General features: G+C 39.7%; 1 protein-coding gene across 4 annotated transcripts in view; it reads right to left on the minus strand.

Moving 5' to 3' along the window:
- Positions 1–22,663, minus strand: part of scaper (S-phase cyclin A-associated protein in the ER) — a 92,956-nt gene that overhangs the window by 48,286 nt on the left and 22,007 nt on the right. For 2 of the 4 annotated variants that reach the window (XM_083545861.1, XM_083545862.1), the window contains exons 5-19: positions 16,592–16,692; positions 16,001–16,117; positions 14,006–14,148; positions 13,650–13,888; positions 12,801–13,109; positions 10,436–10,603; positions 10,298–10,346; positions 10,084–10,201; positions 9,679–9,790; positions 8,862–9,002; positions 8,386–8,541; positions 8,104–8,246; positions 6,702–6,783; positions 6,433–6,585; positions 3,440–3,547 (exon numbers count right to left, since the gene is read on the minus strand). In XM_083545861.1, coding sequence (XP_083401987.1) covers positions 3,440–3,547; positions 6,433–6,585; positions 6,702–6,783; positions 8,104–8,246; positions 8,386–8,541; positions 8,862–9,002; positions 9,679–9,790; positions 10,084–10,201; positions 10,298–10,346; positions 10,436–10,603; positions 12,801–13,109; positions 13,650–13,888; positions 14,006–14,148; positions 16,001–16,117; positions 16,592–16,692 — 2,139 coding nt within the window. The remainder of the gene's footprint in view (positions 1–3,439; positions 3,548–6,432; positions 6,586–6,701; positions 6,784–8,103; positions 8,247–8,385; positions 8,542–8,861; positions 9,003–9,678; positions 9,791–10,083; positions 10,202–10,297; positions 10,347–10,435; positions 10,604–12,800; positions 13,110–13,649; positions 13,889–14,005; positions 14,149–16,000; positions 16,118–16,591; positions 16,693–22,663) is intronic. The other 2 variants (XM_083545863.1, XM_083545864.1) reach the window with 1 other exon arrangement.

The following is a 22,663-nucleotide window of genomic DNA, read 5'->3' on the forward strand; positions in this document are numbered from 1 at the left end:
ACGAATATGAATATAAAATAATTGTATCCGTTGGCAACCTGCTCTTAAAAAAATAGACAAACACTTTAGAAAGCGTTGGCATTGGACAAAAATTAAGGGTTGTGAAAGTATTAATAACAGTATATGCAAATATAGAGATGATAGTATATTGTATTTCTAGAACAGCATGTCTTGTTGTCATGGATTTCTTATGTAAGTGATCCCTATAGTGACACTACTGTTTGCAATCCTGCACACTGAAGTAACGAATGGGTTTGAAGATAAAACATCGAAATTAGCTCACAGGATTACATTTGCAAACATTATTTTTCTAGCAGTGTAAATAAAAGAGCAATAAATGTTTGTGCGTGTGTGTGTGGCACTGCACATCCCCCTGGGAGCAAGAGTTGAGCCTTGCAGTCATAACCATTGGATCCCACTGGCCAGAGAGGCATCTGGCGAGTAATCTCTCTGAAAGGCGATCTACTTCTCCTGCTGCGCTGTTAATGGGATTGTTTCTGCAACACTTTAAAGACATGCACCATCTTGAGATTATATCAGTACAGTGTTCTGAAGAAAACCTTAGAGCTGACTGTGTAGTGAATCGACTGCTGGAGTAAGCTTTTTACTAGAGGTTAAGATAGACAAATTAAATTAAGGAAACAAAACAAATCATTCTGCATTGACTGGAGTCAGTGTGTGTGTGTGTGTGTGTGTGTGTGTGTGTGTGTGTGTGTGTGTGTGTGTGTGTGTGTGTGTGTGTGTGTGTGTGTGTGTATTAGGGGTGTAAAAGTAATTTATGACAAAACGTCAAAATTCACGGTTTGTTACGCACCTCTGTTTTTAAGTCACAGTTTGTTTATTTTCGGAACATATCTCTTTAAAACATAAAATTGCTTGTCGTTTATTGTAACGCAGTTTATAATTAACAATTCTGAATGCTTGGTTAAATAATATATGATAAAATATTTTATAATACTTTATAAAAATAAGAATCAATCAATTAAATTGGCACAAATTAAATCAATTAAATAAAAAAAAAGGAAAAATTCAATTTAATTGTTTACATTTGTTAGACACCATTCGGGTAACACAGATGTGTATGTAAGTATTTGTGTGTGTGTGTGTGTGTGTGTGTGTGTGTGTATGTGTGTGTGTGTTTTACATCTGATATTTAATTTTCCAAAGATATGATCTACTTAACTGTTCTACTTATTTCAGCATACTTTAACAAATGTCTTCATTCCTTCCATCCTTCATTCATTCACTCCCTCGATATGCGGAATTGTCAGAATTTTCCCCTTTTAAGAGAAATTCTTTAAGCTGGACATAAAACAATAAGGATTCCAGTGCTAGCATTAGCCACTTCCTGGTTAGCAGCTAACGCTAGCGCTATGGATTCTTTAGCGTTTTCAAGTTTGCCCAAAACAAATCTTATTTTCTGTACAGAGTAAGTAGCCACAGTGACACTGTGCTAATTCTTGTTTCTTTTTTTATACTGTAAAACTGTATATTGTATATGTTTCCAAGTTTAATAATAATAATAATAATAATAATAAAAAGCAGTGAAATTGCGAGGTGGAAACTAAACAAACTTGCAGTCAGTCACTTAATACCTTCTTTATTGAACTCTTATTGATCACATACCAAACTGAAAGCTCTGTACCGAAAACATTTGGCATGAAATGAAAAAGAAAACATTTGCCGTTTTCTTTGCACCTGAGAAACAATACTAGGGGCAAGAGAGAGAATTGTTGAGTGAGGTGTGCCTTGGGCAAAATCTGCCCGACAATACCACATAGTGTTTTCTGTAGGTAATGGAAGAAATGGGAGACTACTCCAAACATCACACCGACATGACCTGCTCAGGGCCTATACATCCTCCCAGTGTCACACTCCTATGACCCTCCCATCCTCCACTCCTTTGTGTCACACAATGGATGGCACAGGAAGGCCTTCCTCCAATCTCAGACAGACAGCTACATGTCATCCAGGTTCAAGGTGAATATATGGTGTATCAGGTGGCATGCTATCTATCTTGCCCTCTTATTTTCCTCTCTCTCGCGTAAACACACTTTTATATAATACCTCTGAAGAATCCCTTCCAGTTTTTGTATGTGTTTTAATAGATGTCAGTAGTAGTGTTTTAAACCAAGAGAGCATGATGACAGAATTTTAAGAATCATGGAAGGTTTTTGTGTGGTTGGGCATCAAGGATGATCAGTAAATTTAAATTCCCCAATGCATCAAGCACAACTGGACAGGATCTTCCTGTATATCATGTTAAAGCAGGACAGGTGACGACCAATAAAAGTAAGCAAAAAGAGCAATGGCAGCTCAGAGCGTTTCCATGAGGCCCATCGATCCGTCCCTGTTGATAATCACCTTATTTTCAATTTAATCCAAGAGTCCTTAAAAAGACAAAATGTGACCAAATACGAGGAGAGAGAGCTGCGGAGGTGCCGCTTTCACAGAGAAACTACGGTATGACCTCTACACAGTTCAGCCAACCGTCTTAATTTTAATTAAAAATCTTTCACAACGGGCAAGAGTTATGGAAGCCTCGACTGGAAAATAGGTAGCGGTTGCATGAATGAAATACGGCACACCAAAATGGGGACGAGACATAAATATGAAACGGTAAAGGGGCCTATGCTAAGAGTATGCAAACAAAAGTTCCCGGGCAGTTCACACACAGCTTATAAAAACAAAAATTTAACGTTTTGACGATTTCCAGGAGCAACATTTTTGTTTTTAATTAGTACCGAGGACAGGCCTGATTAATACAGGGACAATTTTACAGTGCCAACTTTCTGTAATAATTCTTTCCAAGTGCAATTTTCCTTCACTGTTCTACACTGCGCTCCATAATTCTTCGAACGGAACTAAATCATAGTTTGAAGTCGGTTATGGAAAGAAATAATTTAGAATTATACAGAAGCCAATTTAATCCATTACCTTGTTAAATTTAGAGTTCATGTATCTGTCAGACTTTAAACATATTCCCGCTTTCGAGCAGTTGCTCAGAGCTTGTTTACCCCTCTGTCAGGTAGGAGAAAAGGGTAGCATTAATGAGTCAGCCAGTTAAAAATGACTACATTGGGGGGGAGGGGGGATGAAGGAGATGTGGAGGCCAAAGGTGCAGCATATAGCACCAACAGTTGTCAGCTCTACAAAGATCCCAATGCAATCTCATATTGCAGTGATTGGGTTGATGTTTAACAAGAAGCGGCCACGAGACAGGCACTTTGTTAACAAAGACGTAGAGGGGTGATCTCACCCTTCCACTGTGTCACTGAACTCAGTAGTCATTCATTTCCCCACGGACACCAGAAACATTAGCGATGCATGTTAAGCATTTTCCAGCTTCGCGGTTGATGCTGGTGCAAGTTTTTTTTTTTTTATGTTCCTATACATTTTAATGCCACCGTTTTGGAAAACAATTTTAGTGTCTACTTACGACCTCTTCATCAGACAGCTCTCTTCCCTGGATGCTGCTGCTCTCCCTTACTGCCTGCTGGTGCCTCTTGCCCTTGGTGTGACTGAACAGGTGCACCTCGGAGGTGATCTACAAACACACAGGTCAAAGGTCAGCAACAGGAAAACAATTCCAAAGGAAGCTAGGTGGGAAAAAGATACTAGTGTCTTCAACAACAACAGCATCAAGCTCACAATACGTTCGCATATTCTTCTTTCCCGGAGCAGTTCTCGGATAACAAAAACGATTGTTACAATCTGAAGTGCACTTCAAAGTAAAATATAATCCCTAAATGATGACGGACATCTGCATAGTAGCATAATACACCGACTTAAAGCTGCAACATCAGGACAGGATGTGCATAATGGCAGCAACAGAGATAAAAAAAAAAAAAAAATTTTACCGCCATTTTGAGCCTAAGGGGCTCCCCCCCCCCCGTATCTCATTTCAACATTCGTGTTTTTAAATGCCACGCGCAATTCTCACTATTTTATACCGGCTGCTATAAAACATTATTTCACTCACAATTCCATAAACCTGATTATAGAAAGTGAAACTGATGACAAAGTGGAGACGCAGGTATAAAAAGATCGTCATAAGACAACTGGCATTGTTTGTGTGTCTGTGTTGGATACGAGCCCGAGCACGATGGCCTGTGTTTAATGTCATTAAGCAGAGTGCTATCCTCTGACCTAAAGATGATGGCTGGAGTCACTGACTGGCCAAGGTCATCTGACATTTTAACAAGATTTCATTCTACCCAAAAGCTTAATCTGATGTCTGTTTGAAGCCCCAAGGTGTCTGGCCCTCGTTGCCATGAAAGCCAGGCCTGCCACAGATAAACGCATGCCTGTGTGCTGATTTGCTGCCTGTCACCAGGAAAGCATGTTCATGACCGCTCATAAATCCCCATCCTAAGTTCATGTTTAATTAATGAAGTTAAATGCTCATTTGAATGCCTTCTTTCTTCGACATCTTCCCAATTACCCTGCATCCAGCACTTTTCAGGACACTGCCTGCTAGAACAAGCACCAGAAAACATCCAAACTGGAAGACTGAACATGAGAAGAAAGTGTGTGAAGTGATCAGAGATCAAATTTAGATTGATTGCACAACGAGTATATATTTTTCCTGTACACAAGGTAGAATCAAAAGGTTTATGGACTAGCTCTGTTTACAAGAAAGACGCCATCGCCTACAAAATAGTCCCCTTGCGCACCGATAACTGCGCTCCCAATGTTCCTGCCACTTCTGGAATACAGTGCACCCGGAAAATATGGGCTGTTTCTTACATTCTTCATTTTAGAACCTCTCAAGCTTCATCAGGTTGGATGGGGAGCGCCAGTGCACAGCCATTTTCAGATTTCTCCAGCTTCCACCTGACCACTCCACCATACAGGCGTGAATGGTAGAGTGCTGCAGAGATGGTTGTTCTTCTGGAAGGTTCTCCTCTCTCTACAAAGAAATGCTGGAACTCTTAGTCACCTCCCTGACCAAGGCCCTTCTCCTCTGATCGCTCAGTTTGACTGGGCGGGCTGCTCTAGAAAGAGTCCTGGTGGTTCCAAATTTCTTTCATTTGATGACCTTCCATGCAGCAGAAATTCATCTGTACCCTTCCCAAGATTGGACTTCATATCTTGGTTTGTGCTCTGACATGCACTGGTAACTGAGGGACCTTATATAGACAGGTGTGTGCCTTTCCAAACCATGTCCAATCAACTGAATTTACCACACTGGAACTTCAATCAAGTTGTAAAAACATCTGAAGGATGATCAGTGGAAACAGGATGCACCTGAGCTTAATTTTGAGTGCCATGGCTGTGAATCCTTATGTACGCGAGTTATTTTGTTTTTTTTATTTTTAATAAATTTGTAAAGATTACAAACAAACTTTCACGTTGTCATTATGGGGTATTTGTAAAAAATAATGATTTTAATCCAATTTGGAATAAGGCTGTAACGACAAAATGTGGAAAAATGAAGACTTCATTTAGAAGCGTGTCTGTGATTAACGCAAGATCTCCGCAATGGTGTCAAAACGGCGACCTTTGAACTGGCTCTTCATCTTCAAGAAGAGGGTGAAGTCCACAGGAGCCAAATCAGGCAAGTTGGGTGGGTGCAGAATGTGGATTGTTATCCAATGATCATCATGCACAAGTTGCCGAATGTTTCATCATTTTTGGGGCTTGAGCTCGTTGAAGGGTTTCCTGTTTTCACATCGTCTTCCAGTGATGTTCTTCTACTTTTGAAGCGCACGTGATACTCAAAACACCTCGAACGACTCGTTGCATCATCATCATCGTATGTCAAACAGCTTTGTGGCAGATTTGCCCAGTTTCACACAGAATTTCACGTTGTCTCTTTGTTCTAAAAGCACCATTAGTCTGGAAACTTTTTGAATCCACCTCGTATAAATAATAAGTTCCTCTTATCATTTACATTGTACACCTGCTCTCTCATTAGTGTATTGTTTTTCTCTCTCAATAATGAAAGAAAAGAAAACAGCTTGTTCCACAGAAACCAAAGTTTTATGTCCTTTTTCTTGAAATCTGTCCAGTGGCAGAAAACCAAAAGCTTTCCATCCAACTGTAGCAAAGCACTAACACTGAAGACTCCTTCTATTACTGTCAAATAAGCTTAACTTACAGAAAGCTTCATCATTCTAACAATACAATTTTTTACTGTTAAATAAAACTTTTTTTTCCTTGAAATCTGTTCAACATGAAGAAAATAATTTGTGCCGCTTCCACAGTATCAACCAGTTACTAAATAAACTAAAGAAAATGTTTAATAACCTGTGATTTGCCGCTTAGCGTGAACTACTGTCATAGAGTTTTCTTTTATAGATACCTTCTGACAAATTTGAATTGAGTGTTCAAGAGCATTGTGGTATATTGTTTGAAAAAAATAAAAAATAAAACATTGGGGACTGTCTTAAAAATATACAGTATTGAGTAATGTAATGATTCTCTCACCACAACACTGCACAGCGTGCACTGCTTCTTGCGCTCGTAAGGAGTGAGTTTGGGAGCGTAGTCTGTGTTGGCGTGTCTGCCACTGCTCAGCTCGGCCGCCTTCTCTTTCCTCTGCTCAATCTGCTCCATGTGTCTGCGACTGCTCTCATCATGCTGTGTGTGAAGGAACAGAGAAGAGCAGTAGGTGTCAGGGCTGAGGTAGGAGGCAGGGTTGCATGCTGAATAAAAATGGCAGTACTGATATGGAAGGGAAGTAGGAGGGGAGTTGCCTTCAATTGAATCTTTTTCTGCAGCTCCTCCACGGCCTCCTGGTGAGCAGCACTCCGTGCAGCTAGGCGCTCCTCGCGGTCTCTGCACAGAACCCATACACACAATATTAGATGAAGTCATTAGATGACATGTGGGGCCACATTGCACTTCTTATTATAACTAAAGCTGAATATGCTATTGGATTGAACAGAAATCTGTATTAAATGAGTGCAAATAGAGACATGAACAGAAGCAGCACTATTTTCTTTTTATATAAGAAATATGAATGATTTTGGGGGTATCTGGTTGAGATTAGAGGTATAGGTAAGGATTGGGGTTTCAACTGAATTGCTGCAGGAGCCTTTCACTAGTGCAGCAGTCATGAGCTTGTAGGTTGTGAGCATGAAGCTTACAGGATTAAGATGACACTCAATAACATGATACAAACTATGAGGGTTCTAAATTCCACCCCCCAGGCCTTCCCTTCTGTGAATTAACTAACATTCTTTAAGTGATTTCAATCATTCGTTAATTAATATTCACAATCATTACTAAAAGTATAAAAAAACAAACAAAAAAAAACCCATCTTAATTAGCGAACCTTAAAACTAATGCAAACACCATACAAACTCTATCAGGTGGCTATTGTCATTAACTATAGACTATAATTCCTGGATTTGCAAGAGATGCTGATTTGAAAGACTGCAAGTGTACGTATACCCTTTAGATTACCATAAATGTAGCTGAGATAATGAATGAAGTTTAATTTTCCACTGGTTATTGGGTATAAATAAAATAAATAAATAAAACCACTTTTTCTGTTTATTTATTTTGTATATTTCAGTAGACTGTAACATCTTACAGTCTATACCATGTTCACTTTGAGATTAAATCTAAAATTAGATATGAATATTAAATTGTACGAATATATATTTTCGAATATAAGCGGATAGCAACATAGAATTACACCTGTAATGTGTATTGCGGGCTGCATGGTGTGCCGATATACAAGGCCACCTAGTCGTTAATTGTCAAGCCGCTAGTTTTTACACAAACTTGCCTAATTTATAATCGGTGTTTATACACCTGATGCTGGATTTTTGCTTTTGTTTGTTGACACTGGACACGGGGTTTTCTCTCAGGTGTGTGCCATGCTTCCTCTTACAGTTCTTAACATAAGCTTTGCACTATTTAAATTGGAGCTATTAGAACACGTGAATTGGTCTCTTCATATTCCCAATTACTGACATTACCTTCGAATATAACGACTTGACAATAGATCTGGAAGAGATTTTGCCAGAATCGGCCATTGTTTCCTCTAAGGGCAAAACTGTAACATGCTGTAAGAGAGAATTACTATAGTATAACCACTCAGTGCATGAACAGTCAGACAGCGTACTGCTCTCCAGCACAAGTTCAGACCTTGCTCTCTCACGGGCCGCATCCTCCCTCGCCCTTTCCTTCTCCTGTCGCTGCTGCTCTATCCGTGCCTCCTGTTCTTTTCTCTTCGTCAGTAGTTCCTCCACCCGTGCCTGCCGCTCTGCCTCTAGAGCTCGCTTACGCTCCTGTTACACAACACGCACATAAACAAGTCATCACGATTTCTACCACCAGGGAGAAAAGAAAGTACGCTAGGAAAGTACTTGTATCAAAGCATTAAAAGATATGTTAGGGTGGAAAAAAAAAAAAAAAAAAGCATCAAACCTGCACAGCTTCATCTCTGGCCTGCTTTTCCTCTTGCCTCCTCTGGCGGTCCTCTTGTAGCTCAGTGAGTCGCTGTTCGTACTCGTTCAGCTTGGCCAGTACATCATGCCTCTTATTCTGAGCTTCAAGTGTGTTTATGAATGCAATCTCATTCACCTACAAAAGCGATCGCCGTTTATGTTTAAGATCATTCCATTCATCATCATTAACTATTTTATCCTAGTCAGGTTCAAAGTAACTTGGTGAGGCAATCTAGGAAACTTTATACAAAGTTGGAAGAAAAAAATGGGAAGACAATCCATTACAGGACACACACAATAACAACTAAAGGGCACTTTATAATAGCCGATCCACCTACTAAAATACTTCCGGACACAGACGGCAATCCGAGCTCAGGATAAAGCCCTGGGGCTGTGATGCAGCACCACTATATGTTGCCCTACCAAGTCACACTAAACAACCTATGACATCCTCACCTTTGCTTCCTCTTCCTGTGCCTTTTTCACAATGGCCTGGAGCTGCAACTCTCGCTTGAACTCTGCATGGAGCAGCTTCTCCTCCATCATCTTCCTCCTCTGATCTAAAAGCTCTTCTTTCCACTTTCTAACCTCCTTCTCCTGCAAGTTAGGGATGGGACAGACTGTAAAAGACACTTCAGAAGAAAAACAGAATGAAAAAACTCTTCGGTGGTTTAAAAAAAAAAAAAAGAAAAAAAAAAAAAAAGAAAAAAAAAAAGGAAAAAATAAAAAATTAAATAAAACAAGTTATTGTACAAACTCCTCAATAACAATTTTTTCTCTAAACTGCTCTGGATGAGAGCATCTGCGATTTGTAAAGTGAAAGATATAATATTTAAAGATTATCTCATGAGTCTTTACATGCGTTAAAATATGCATATAAAAAGACATTAAGTGACAGAAAGAAATTAAGAGAGAGAGAAAGCCTGGGAAGGAGAAGCCACAATCAACTCATAATCCAAAAACCACCCTCTAAAGCCTTCGTAGCCTCTGTCATCACACGCCTGTGTTCTTAACACCCGCGCTCTAAAGATCATATCGCATGTTAATATTCACCTTCAGGCATTGGCATGCAAATATACAAGATTGTTTCAAGTTTCGCTCATCTTTTACGGAATGGGAGAAACCAAAACAAACCGGTTGAAAAAGATTTTTTGTGTCATGTACTTGTACCGTATTTAGCTAAAACAGCTGGGCCTGGACGTCACGTCGATGTCGTAGACTAGCGTATACTAGCCAGTCTTTGACATCGTTACGAGATGTATGTAAGACTCACTCTCTCTAAAAGTTTCTGCAGCTTGTGGCTCTTCTCCTCTTTCAGCTTGTCTCGTAGCTGCTGAGCTTTAAGCTGCTTCTCTTCGTGTTTCTTCTTGGACTCTGCGATGGTCCTGCCAACAAACAAAAGCCGCATATGGAATTCCTTTCACCTTGATAGGCCTTGGACATAAATACTTGATTTACTTTTAAAACATAGTTTCCAAAGATGGCAGTTTGGGGAGTGTAAAATATTAATCCAATCATTACTCTAGTTAAAAGACACATTTATAGACGTGGCAACGTACAGACAAAATCATTATTCCAAAATTCCTCTGATTTATGCCGCCTGCTTGCTCACACCGAGAGACGGCTGATGGATGGCAAACTCATAGGAACCATTTTTTGCCTGTAAACCATGCCGTACCTTTTCCGTGATGGTGAGGAGAGCTTCTCGTGCATGTGGATGCCATGGCCAGGAGGCCGAGATGGCTCCTCCTCCGGGATGTCCCCCCATGAGGTGCTCTGATGCCAGGGTTCTCGCACTGCTCACACCATGACAAACAGCAAGTCACAACACATGTACTCACAAAACACACACACAAAATACTGTCACCTTAGGCAAGAAACAAAAGAAGTACCGTCATAATCAGACAGCATCTCACTCCAGACTCCACCTCCAATGCTGACCTATGTTAAAAAATCTGATTAGTAAAAAAAAAAAATAATAATTATTGTCAGAAATATTTGGCCAAAGTGGTGTGTGTTAGTTTTCTCACTGAAAAATCACTCTCGCTGTCCCGCTCCAGTTCATTGTTTTCAGCCTGGATCTCCAAGGTAAGTTGCTCCTCCTCGGCGATGGCACTGGCTATGGCCTCCTCGTTAGCTTTCTCTAACCGATCAGCCAGCTCCTCCTTCTTAGCCAGAACTTCAGCCATGGATTGGGGCTGGACACGGGCATGAAAAATCACTCAGAGTAAACATATTGCAGCACAAGTCATACCAGTACTCCCAAGCTGACCACACCAAGCCTCTTAAAACATGCCACAAGCGAAAACCAATTGAGATCAATGTATAAAACGATTATGCACTCTGACATTTTAATACTTAGCAGCATTAAATAAATAAGCGCACTATGAAAAACATTATTTAAATGAAAAAGTCAAACCATAGGCAGGCACCATAAACACAATCAATCACAAAAACCACACACAGGGAAGCATACCAAAGTCATGCATAAAACATCCACTATGAGGAAATGACCGAAGCCTCTACTAGGCGGGACTTACTGTTTATACTTTACAACTCTTACCCAGTCCAACTATATTACCCATATAATGCTGGGTTCTATTTGTAAGAGAGTGATGTATTTTCCTTTGAGGTACATTTCTATTAAATCGATTGCCAGATGCTTTTGATCCAAAGTGATTGACAATTAAGCTGAGCAAATGAAAGTTACAGGATTTGGGGTGCCAGGATTTAAACTTGCCACCATCTGAGCCTGCTATAATGCACCTGTGAGTCTGATTAGCACACGATGATTAGCAAATTTTTGACATATTTTTTGTAAAAGAATCCCAGTTGCACCCTAACACTTGACCTCAGCTTCTTAAACTGCCGAGTGAGCAGTATGCCAAGTGTCAGTTATGGAGCACCCGTGCAGGACGACAGAGACGTCGGAGCGCTAGGATCAGTGCGACACATCATCCTAATGAGCGTAATGAGAGAGAGATTTCTCTCAACACTGTGCCTGTTAGTCTCAAGCAGGAGTCTAAACAGAGCTGGGCTTATCTCAGCCACCCAAAGAGGTGGTGTCTGGATCTCTGTAGCAGCAAGACCAGGTTCCTTTATGATCTGCTCTTAGATAGCACTCCCCCAACGCTATTTATGTGCCATCCATCTCTATAGTTTCGGACAGGCTTTTGGTATGCTGTTGAGAAATGGATGACAGTAGCTGAGGTAGAGAGGAGGGAGGCTTAAGCCTTAATTAACCCCTGAGAGGGTTACACGCACCGGGATGGCAACGCATGGTATGGTGAGAGAGAACAGCACAGCAAGTATTACAGAATGAAAACATGCCTGTAAAACTTTATGGAATTAAACACGGTAAAGTGATGAGAACGCGCACTTGACATACACTCCGTAAACATAGCTTCGTCCAACGGGATGTCATTTTATTCTCGTTAAGTTGTAAAAGCTCAGCTTGTGTTTTTTTTTTTCTCGTGTAAATCCTTTAAATATCATAATGGATTGGCAGGTCAGAGGGCTCGGGACAAAGTCTCTTACCGAAAGGAATCTGAAACTTCAGCTTGTTCAAGTGCCTGTGAATCAACACCACTATGCTAACAAGACTGGGCAAGCCTAGCTTTTGTTAGACCGCAGTTCGAACTCATCGACACCACCACAGCAATCTTGGAAAAAAAGTGGAACCCGAGAAGCATTAGACACTTGTTAGTATTTCCACTGGTATTCCAGCAAATCTGGAATCTCAATATTCCACTGGACTTCTAAACTACAGCTAGTACACTTTTTCAGGTTCATCAGGGGATTGCGTTTTTCAGTTTACACCACCAATCTAAAGTTTGGGACACATTTTTCATAAAAAGATGTTTACCATTTTCTTCTATTTAAATGATCCATTTATCACATATGGAATTATGCCTTGACCAAGAACACTTAAAAAAATATTTTATATTTGAAATTATTACAATACCTCTGATGACATTTGCAGCAGTAGCCCTTAAACTGCTACTTATTTACATGTAAGCATTTCAATTCAGAAATCGCCATTACATTCAATAATTGTAGTGTAATGTTAGCCATTAAAAAAAAAATTTATAATAATAATAATAATAATAATAATAATAATAATAATTAACAATGGGGATCAGGAATTAAGCAAAAATGCCTTTCTTAATCTGGAAAAACAACCACAAGACTAAAAGCTAAAATGTGTGGCATTGGTGTCCCCTAAAAGCCACAGAAAAGCCTTCTGTGGTCACAGACTTGCTCATACACAAACGCTGACTATGCAGGGTTCGGAAAAGGGGAGTGTGGTGGTTATGCTGCTGTGGCTGGAGGTTTTTGGGATTGAAGTTGTTTAGGCGAGAGCTATGCCCCCGGCCTGTGTCTCTCAGCACTCACGGTGGAAAGCTCTGTGGGGTCCAGCATGCTCTCCAGTTTCACTTCTGCCAAGGGAATATGGGTCGCTGCTGCTGTCACTGCTGCTCCTTCTTCAGCAGCAGATGGTGCCGTGACCCGGCACGTTGCCCCCGCCGGCTCCTTCTCCCCACCAACCGGTCCAGCTCCAGACTCCTCCGACTGGGGAGATGATAGAGGAGGAGCTAGAGCTGGAGCTGGGGTTGGAATTTCAGAGGAAGAAGGAACTGGAGGGAACTCAAATATAAGGGGTGACACACACCGGCTAGACTCTTGGTCATTGTCTGATGGGGGCTGCATTAACACAAACAAACACAAACACAAATTTACATACACATTTACAAACAAACACACTGTCTGCATTCTTCTCAGGGACCTTCATGAAAGATGATGGTCAGACATGTAAACAGCAAAATAAGGAATGAAACATGCAGCTGAGGAAACACAACATGCTGAGATTAGATTAAAAAAAAGAATCATGTTACAGGCAATAAACATGAACAGTGCAGCAACACATTAAAATATACAAACATACAAATCGTTATTTTTATTAATCTAACACTAGTGACTACACCTGCATGCACAAACGCCTTGCATCACACAAAACCTATAAATATTTCATAAGACCCTCAATGTTATTTCTAACTCTGTGGTCTAGCAACGTATGTACAAAAATCAATGCCTGATCAACTGATACGGCCCTGTCTGGACTGTGTGTCTGTGAACAGCCCAAAACACAAACAGAGAGGATCAACTCTAACGTTACAGAGCCCTCGACTCTTCCTTCTGTGCCTGAATTATTGATGGGTGGGAGCTGCTGGTTGACGTCACTACCTCGAGTACGGTGGCCTTCTCACACTCTGGGTTTTGCTCTGGGGAGATGAGCTTGCTGTCCCCCTGGTTCTCCTCAGGTCTCTGCACTTTGTCCTGGAGCTGCTGGTTCTCCTTATCTCTCGCATCTTTGGGCCTGACATTGGCCAGCACAGGACTGACCTTGGCCACCATCGCAATGGAACGAGGTTTCATGGAGCGGCCCCGCTGCACTGTCTCCCAGCCATCAGCATCTTTTTTGCCTGGTGATAAACACCAGACATGCACACGCAAAGGAGATTATTTAGAAAAACATAATGATCAACAGAAATAATAAAAAAAAAGTCTATAGAGCATACACCAAGATAAAATGCACTAACATGGTTTGCATTCGTAAATGTTGTTTGTAGGAACTGGAGCACTCTGGTTGAGCACGGGCAGTGCCTGGGAGCACTTCACACGGTCAGCATAGCTGTGTCCAGAGTGAGAAAGACACGATACGGCAAGAGTAGGAGGAGGACCCCTGTCAACACACACGCATCCGGTTCAAACATTTCAGTGATGCAGGCATTAGCACATATAATGAACATAAATTAAGTTTCCATCAGCATTCTGACATCTTTTGGGGAAGTTAAATGCTCTGGAACTCCATTTCCCTCAGCCAATCACAACAACAAGGTTAGTTCAATTCCAATGCAATCACACTGCTAATTACAGTAATATTAACACAGGACTGCATTTATGGAGAATTATAGTGGCACTTATCTGGACCTAAAAAAAAAAAAAACACTGTGGCACCAGTATATACCATGTGGTGTGAATACACACAGTACACACAGTGTGTATACACAGTGTTACCATGTTTTCTGACTTGCCATTTGACAATGTGAGTGTGAGAAATACTTTGTTAGCCGAATGAAAGTTTTTTTTAATGCCTGGGGAAGGGGGTAAGTCAATCTGATTAGTGCACCAACTACAACCCAAAAAATGGGTGCTAGGTAGATTATTGATTGAATAATTAAAGAGTAAAAGTAAAATGAGAAAGACATGTTTTAGGCCAGGGTTGGAAATATTTGCATTTGATTTAAAAGACTTCCTGCAAAACAAATGCAATTATGTACAGTGGAACCTCGGAGCTCGCGGCCTCAGCGCTCGCGACCTCGCATGCTCGCGACTTTCATTCCGACCGGCAACTCTCATTCAGATCGGCTCGTGAGCAACCGCGAGCTGCTCAAAACGCTAGTTTTAACATTTCTAATCAAGGTTTATCTCATTAAAACTTTCTTTTATTACTGCTGTATTTCTGTAATGCTGCTTTGAGTCAATGTAGATTGTTAAAAGCATTAGACAAATAAAAATAAATTTTAATCAACATTTATTTTCACACTGAGTTTGGTTATTGGCCTTTCATAGGAAAAGTTTGAACATCTCTTTGAATCATCTAGCTGTTGTGTGTTGAAATGGAGCGGTGTACATGACTTGATTTTCACTATTTTCATTTTGAGTGATCATCTGTGTAGTGTTTCTCTTTGTGTCATAATATGCATCACTGTATAGGTTTATACTGAAGGCCTGGCAATCCGACTGAACTTGAATCTTACACACTGCTGTCTGTTTCACTAAATCTGTTTATTAGCCTAATGACAAGGCAAGGATTTGGCCACTCGGATGGTCTGCCCCTAGACCAGCCAGCGGTAACGAGAGCACATCTCACACTCAGAGCATCCTGTATCAGTGAGGACTGAGAATTCAGACAACAGCTAGCAGGTCAGCCTAACAGCCTCACCGCTTGATCAATATCCATTTCCTGAGGCATCTGATTACAGTGTAATGCAGGTATTGAACTTCATGCTTCAGCAGTCTTCAACCACACTTATATCTGCACCTCCTACTGTCTCGGAGAGAAGCCGTGGAAAAACCCGAAAAAAAAAAAAAAGGAAAAAAAAGAAAAAAAAGAAATCACATTAAACAAACGCTTGGGCCTTACAGATCGATCTCGCAGCTCTTCCAGACAATGCGTATCTTCTCTGCAGCCTTAGGCCAGGGCTCTCTATGTATCAAATCTGCTATTGATTTCTTAATTTAGCTATTCAGTACCCTTTTAATTGAGTTATCAATCCTTTTCCTTTTACACTACCAGTAAAAACCACACGCGCGCACACACTAATGGAACGAGACAAATCTCAAGCGTTAATGTAGGAAGTGGAGTTTCCCCATTTCAGGCCTTAGACATTGTTTGCTAAGCGAGAATATGGTCTCAATCAGTGGGAAGTAAGACGAGATAATGACTCGTGGTTAATCGCTAATCATGACTTGGCCTTTTTGTGGTAAGAAAACAGTGGTTTGGACTGGGCACAGAAGTGAAAAGGTTTTACCCGAAATTGAGGGCGCGCCGAACACTGGGAGATGGAACAAGTCGGTCTTTTGAAGGACTGGGCATCACATGGCGTCCAGGGGACATTTTGCGAACCTCCCACGCCAAAGAAGTAGGTCTGGTAGGGTCAACAACACATTATTCAATATAACACTAAACAATCGAACAATACTGGGTGCTTCAACCTAGAAATTAAATATTAACTGCAATTTAAAAAAAAAATGATTGCTGCAATTTAAAGCTGCCTAAATCCATTTAGTGATCATTTTTCCACGTACCATTACAGTGTAAATTATACTCTATACTGTGGGGGGTGGTAGTGTGTGTGTGTGTGTGTGTGTGTGTGTGTGTGTGTGTGTGCGCACAAAACTTGATCAATAAGGAGTCTTGGTTAAACTGGGGAGCAACTTAAAAGCTCGGGTTTATATCTTAATCAATGCATTGTGTTGGTGTTGTGGTAATTTCAGCCATTCAGTTAAAGAGAAGCCAATAAACTGGCGGATCCCCTTAAATTACAGCTGTTCCTATTGATCCACTGCAACTGGAACACTTATCAAAGAGTCCCCAATGTGCAGTGCAATGAACAGATCACCTGTTTTGGGCATCAGTTTTCTCCAGCTTCTCCTGCAGCTGGATCCAGTCAATGAGAGCTTTAAAGTCCCGTACATAGTTGTCCAGCATCATCAGAACTTCCTACAATAAAATAGACACAACTGAAAAATTGATGATTCGGTTTATTTAGGAAAAGTTCTTTTTATGTAATTCGTTGAAAGAAATAAGCAGTGCATCATCACAGTATGGAAACTCAGATTTAGGAATTCATGGTTGTTGGCCAAAACAGATGTATTATGCCCATATCTGAGGATTTCTTTGGACAAAGAATGTTCCTTTCAAAGGACCACAGAACAGAAACCCAAAGTTTTCTAGGTTTTCTGAAATAAAAATACATAAAAAAAACTAAATAACAATATAATTCATACACATTATTAAAGATTCAAAATGTACGCTCATTCTACAAAAAAAACAGCTTTTTTTTTTTTTTTTTTTTACACAAAAACAGCCATTCACATATCACCCATTCATGATCCAGCAGGTTGACCATACCCACTGACTACACAGCAGATAAAACACACTCATTCACTACACTTCAGATGAATTACACCCATTTATGTTACAGTAGGTGAGCCACACCCATATACTAGAGAGCGGGTTAATCACACCCATTCAAGCTGAAGTGCATCAGTAATGCAAGTAAAAGAAGCATAAAACATTTTGCATAAGCATTAGACAAAAATCCATTCAACACATTTTAAACTGTGCATAAAGTAAAAAAAAAAAAAATCCAGAACACAACAGCCTGATTTCCACCTCAGCACCATGTCTCAGGTAACTTTGAGCCTAGCTTGCCGTTGGACACAAACACAGACCTTTGCAGCTGATCTGAAAGGCCTTTTAATGAAGCCAGTCAGGAGAGACAGGACGCAAAGGTCTCAGCAGAGCCCCAGTGGAGGTCTTGATCTTCAGGCCAACAGAGGGGCTCCTGTAACCCTAAACCTCACCCCACCTCCTCCAGCTTCGGCAGACAAACAGGCTCGGGCATCGAAGAAGGGTCACAGTCACTGGAGCACAGTCAAGGAATCACTCCATTCACAAAGGACAAGAGAGGACAAAAGAGAAGGAGGGGAAAAAACGCCACCCTTCATTGCTGCCTCGCTGGTCCACCACAAGAGGTGCAGCTGAAATTACCAATTAGTTTAGCAAGAGAGGGCTGGCAAATCTGATTGAGGCCCTAATCATTTCTAGTTACTGGCGAAGGGAGCGAGGCAGATGACGGCATCTCATTGTCTGCGTGACATTCGATCTGCAGGAGGGAGGGCGACTCTGGGGAATCCCTGAGCCTAAACAAAGCCACGAAGCAAGAGTTCAGTGTGGATTCCTGCTTCAGCATGGATTACTTCAGACCTTCAACCCCAGCCTAGCACAAGAACTTCTGCCAAACCTGTCCTGAAAGAAATAACATCTGAGCCAGTGTAGCCACAAAGCTGAGCATTAATCCTCTGGGTCAAATAGAGAAGCTGGCCAACATTTATAGACTCTGAGCACTAGCACAGGGCCCTTAAAATACAACTGCCCAAAAACATACAAACAGACCATTAAAACTGAGACTAAGACTAAGCCCCAGCCCAGACTATTCTACATACTGCGAATGGTAATGCAACACATGTAAATGCCCAGAAGCACCAATGTATGCTTAAGAAGAACTGACAGGCAGAACAAGGGCAGACATGCTGTGAAACAGACCTGTGTGAGATTGATGGGTGGGCTGGTGGGAGGAGTCATTCAGAGAAAATGTTCATGGCACATTTGGGTAATAAAGGACTGAAGCCAGTGAAAGAAGTGTGCTGCAGAATTCAGAGCTGGCACACAGTGTACAGGTGGTCATTCTTACAGGGAATAATGAGTGAGGCAAGCCAAACTTGAAAAAGGCTTTGCAGGACTTTATCTCTCCCCCCCTCTCTCATTATTTTATATTATATTATATTATATTATATATATATATATATATATATATATATATATATATATATATATATATATATATATATATATATATATATATATATCGCACAAGATTTTGACTCTCCTTAGTTTTTGAACCTCGATAGTTTGCAACTTTTTATTTATTAATGAAACCAAATGTAAAAGAAAAAGAAAATAAATCATAATAATAAGTATTTTACCGGCTGGCAGATTGTTACTGAAATTAGTGTTTGCCAAATTCTTAATAATTTAATGTTTATTTATAAAATGTACTGTATCACAATAAACTTTATTTTTTAAATCGAATGCAAAACTATTTTTATGGTGCTACATAAGCTTTTTCTGATATTGATTGCTCCCTGTTTCCTGCTCGGAGAACTATTACTATTACTCAGAACTGAGAGCTATAATAAAGACAGGACAATAAAATAAATTTCATGTTTAAAGAGAGTACATGAGGGTGTAAAATTAACATCTTAAAGTCATGAGCAGCTTGCTGGCATTGCCAATTTTAAAATTTCAGCTTGATTGTGGATTTTTCTCGATCCTCTAAAAAAATGGTGATGCAGTGGTAAGCACTGCCATGTCATGGCTCCAGGTTTCCAAGTTCAGACCTGGAATTAATTTGAAATTAATGGTGCTGTCTGTAAGATGTCCTCATGTCTACAAAGGGTTCCTCCAGGGCCTCTGGGCTCTGGACTTCGGATCAATCATTCACGAATAAACAAATTAATAAATAGTTTAGTCCTATACATGCAAAATTTGACAACAATGGCATCAACATGGATGCCTCTGCTGCAAACATCTGTAGCAGTTTCAGACATTTGGCCTTGCTGCTACCCTGACCCTGTTTAGATCAATAAAAAAATTAAATGATTTAATTTGCTGATTGCAACAACTATAAACTCTTAACCTCTTGTTCTTGGGATATCACACTAAGGAGAATCTCAGAAAGATGTACTCATGGACAATCCCAAAACCATCTAGTGACAGACTCATAAAAAAAAAAAATATGCTACCGAGTTGTGCTGTCTAGTTTAATACAGTTAACAACATTATAATCTTTATTGCATTATTATATTACAGTCAAAGCAGCATTACTTAAGATACGGTCGGCGCTCCGCAACCACAGGTTTAAGGTCAGTGCATTTGATCGGCATTAATATTTAGTATTATTTGTTATTTAATTACGCATTATTTTATATGATAACTATTCTGTATATTTATTTGATCTAGATACTTCACATGAATGTTTGACAGTGTATGTGCAGCACATGTGAATGTAAAGGGTGGACTATATACACTACAGATAGAGTTTAGTTGCAAAACTAAACTTTTTTACAGATTTTGAAACTGGCTATATATATATATATATATATACACACACACACACACACACACACACACACACACACACACACACACACACACCAAACTATCAGTATGATTTAAATAAATGATTTTATTGCAGAAACTGCAGATTTGTTTACACTACAGGCTTTTTTTTTTTTTTTTTTATGAATGCGGCCTCTCTATTTCTGTCTCACTCACACACACACACACACACACACACACACACACACACACACACACACACACACACACACACACACACACACACACACACACACACACACACACACACACACCAAGGAGCCACTACTAAGGCCTTGGTGGTATAAATCAGTGCTTGGGATTGAAGAAAAGCCTGATAAGAAGTAATTAGGTGCAGGGCTGCAGGTTAAAGATGTGGGCGTTATTATAATATGAGAATAAATCATCTTGCTGGAACAATCATCCCTCTAAAAGTAAAGGAATACAGAACTGGCTCAATGCCCTGTACTGCATCAACATTGTCTACTAAAACACACTGGTGAGACAGAAGGATTAACTAACTGTACTAGCACTGCTTTAAAACAGAAAGCTGGCATGTTCTGAGGAAAAAATACCATGATGCGATACGCAATACTGCATATAAACATTCAGGGCTGGGGCATACCAGTACCATTTATACCAGGGGTCACCAACCTTTTTGAAACTGAGACCTACTTCTTGGGTACCGATTAATGTGAAGGGCGACCACTTTGATACACACTTCTGAAATAAATTTGCTCAATTTACCTTTAATTATATGTTAATATTAATAATTATTGATATCCATCTATGTGGACACTGATTATGTTCATGATCTCACAATAATCATCAACAATGATTTAACAAGGTAGGAAACATAAATATCAATATGCAAAACTTTATTTATATAAATCTCTGCAAGTATTTACATTTTTAAATGATCACTTCAACATTTTCACTAGCCACTAACAATTTTTAACAAGTTATGCACTACGTTGCATCATGACTGTACAGATGATCAATCAAATAGAATCAATCAAAAAAAAATTTAATATTGTCATTTTCAAATTCACACCAATGCAAGTGTGATTTAAAAAAGAATAGCAACAATAAACATTAGATTCAGCTCACTGATAAGTGGCGCTATGGTGAGCTATTTCTAGAAAAGGCCCACGGGCGACTCATGTGGTCCTTGCGGTCCATGTTGGTGACCCCTGATTTATACAGTACCTGTTGGTGGAAATCTTGGTTATGTACCAATTCCACAATAAGATCTTTTGGTAGTGAACGTTTTTTTTTGGTGCCAAGAATTCTGAAAGACACCTCTGACTTAATTAATTAAGAAAAGCTCTAAGATCCAGGTCCACATAATCATGGTCATATTTATATCCCACATCAATAGGTTTGAGAATATTAGTTCATCTTACCCAACCGTAATAATTTCTTTATACATTAAAAAAAGTTTATAAATTTATAAATTTAAGCTCTTGCTAATACGACCATATAAAATATCAAACCAATGGCAATGCAAACATTTAATTATTTAGTTGTTGTTTCTCTTTACTTCAAATCTTTTACTTCTAGCTTCTATCATTATATTTTTTTTTAGGAAAGTAATAAAAAACCTCAAAACCCTCTGGCATACACAAATTACATTTTGTGACTTTCAATTACACTCACTGGTTAAGATTTTAGCACCACACTACACAATATGGTCAACATTTGTGGACACCTGAGCGTAAGATCCGCATGTGGTTTTTGAACATCTAATTCCACATTTAGTCCTTTACTTTTTGAACCTCCAAACCTCCACTCTTCTGGGAAGATGTTCCAAAGGATTTTGGAGTGTACTTGTGGAGATCTGCGCTCATTTATCCACAAAGGTGTTAGTAAAGTCAGGTACTGATGTAGGGTGAGGAGGCCCGGGTGCAGTCAGTGTTCCAATTCATCCCAAAGGTGTTCAATAGGATGAAGGTCAGAGCTCTGCAGCAGGCCACTCCAGAGCTTCCTCTCCAACCTACAGTATGTAAAGCACATCTTCATGGAGCTTTGTGCACAGGGACATTACCATGCTGAAACAGGTTTGACTCTCCTAGTTTAATTGAGGAAAATAATTATTTTTGCTTCTTTATTTAAAAGACATTATATGCAATTATGTGCCCCAACCTTTATGTCGAAAGTTTGTGGAAGAACCACATATGGATGGAAACCTCAGGTGTCCCAAAACGTTTGCCCACATAATGTTGATTCTCAAAATGTGGTCCAGGTGCCTAAGAAGCGTTATGAAAATATTTGTTAACTTGTTTCTTATATTTATCATTGAAGTTTAATAAACTTGTTTTCTGTTGCTATAAAGTTAATGGTGATTAACAAAAACCTATATTATATACAAAATATATTACTGTACTCATTTGAATAATAAGCATAATATAGAGTATACACAGTGCTGAAATTGGATTTGTTCAATTAAACTAATGAGCAACGAATTTGAGAAATACAGTACTGGGGTGGAACCGAATGGATTTCTATTCAATCTATTTGATTCTATTTAGACCCAAACCTTTTCCAGCATAAATTTAATTTCCAGAATGGCAATGCCCCTGTGCACAAAGTGTGCCAAGTTCATTAGAATCTCGAATGTGTCCTGCACAGAACCCTGACCTCAACCGAACTAAGCATTTCTGGGATGAACCCGGAACCCTGTTCAACATCTGCTATGCATTTACAGCTGAATCAGCAAAAATCTAAACAACAGCAAAAGGAGGAATAA

Source organism: Silurus aristotelis (assembly GCF_946808225.1).
Source record: "Silurus aristotelis genome assembly, chromosome: 7".
Taxonomy (NCBI): Eukaryota; Metazoa; Chordata; class Actinopteri; order Siluriformes; family Siluridae; genus Silurus; species Silurus aristotelis.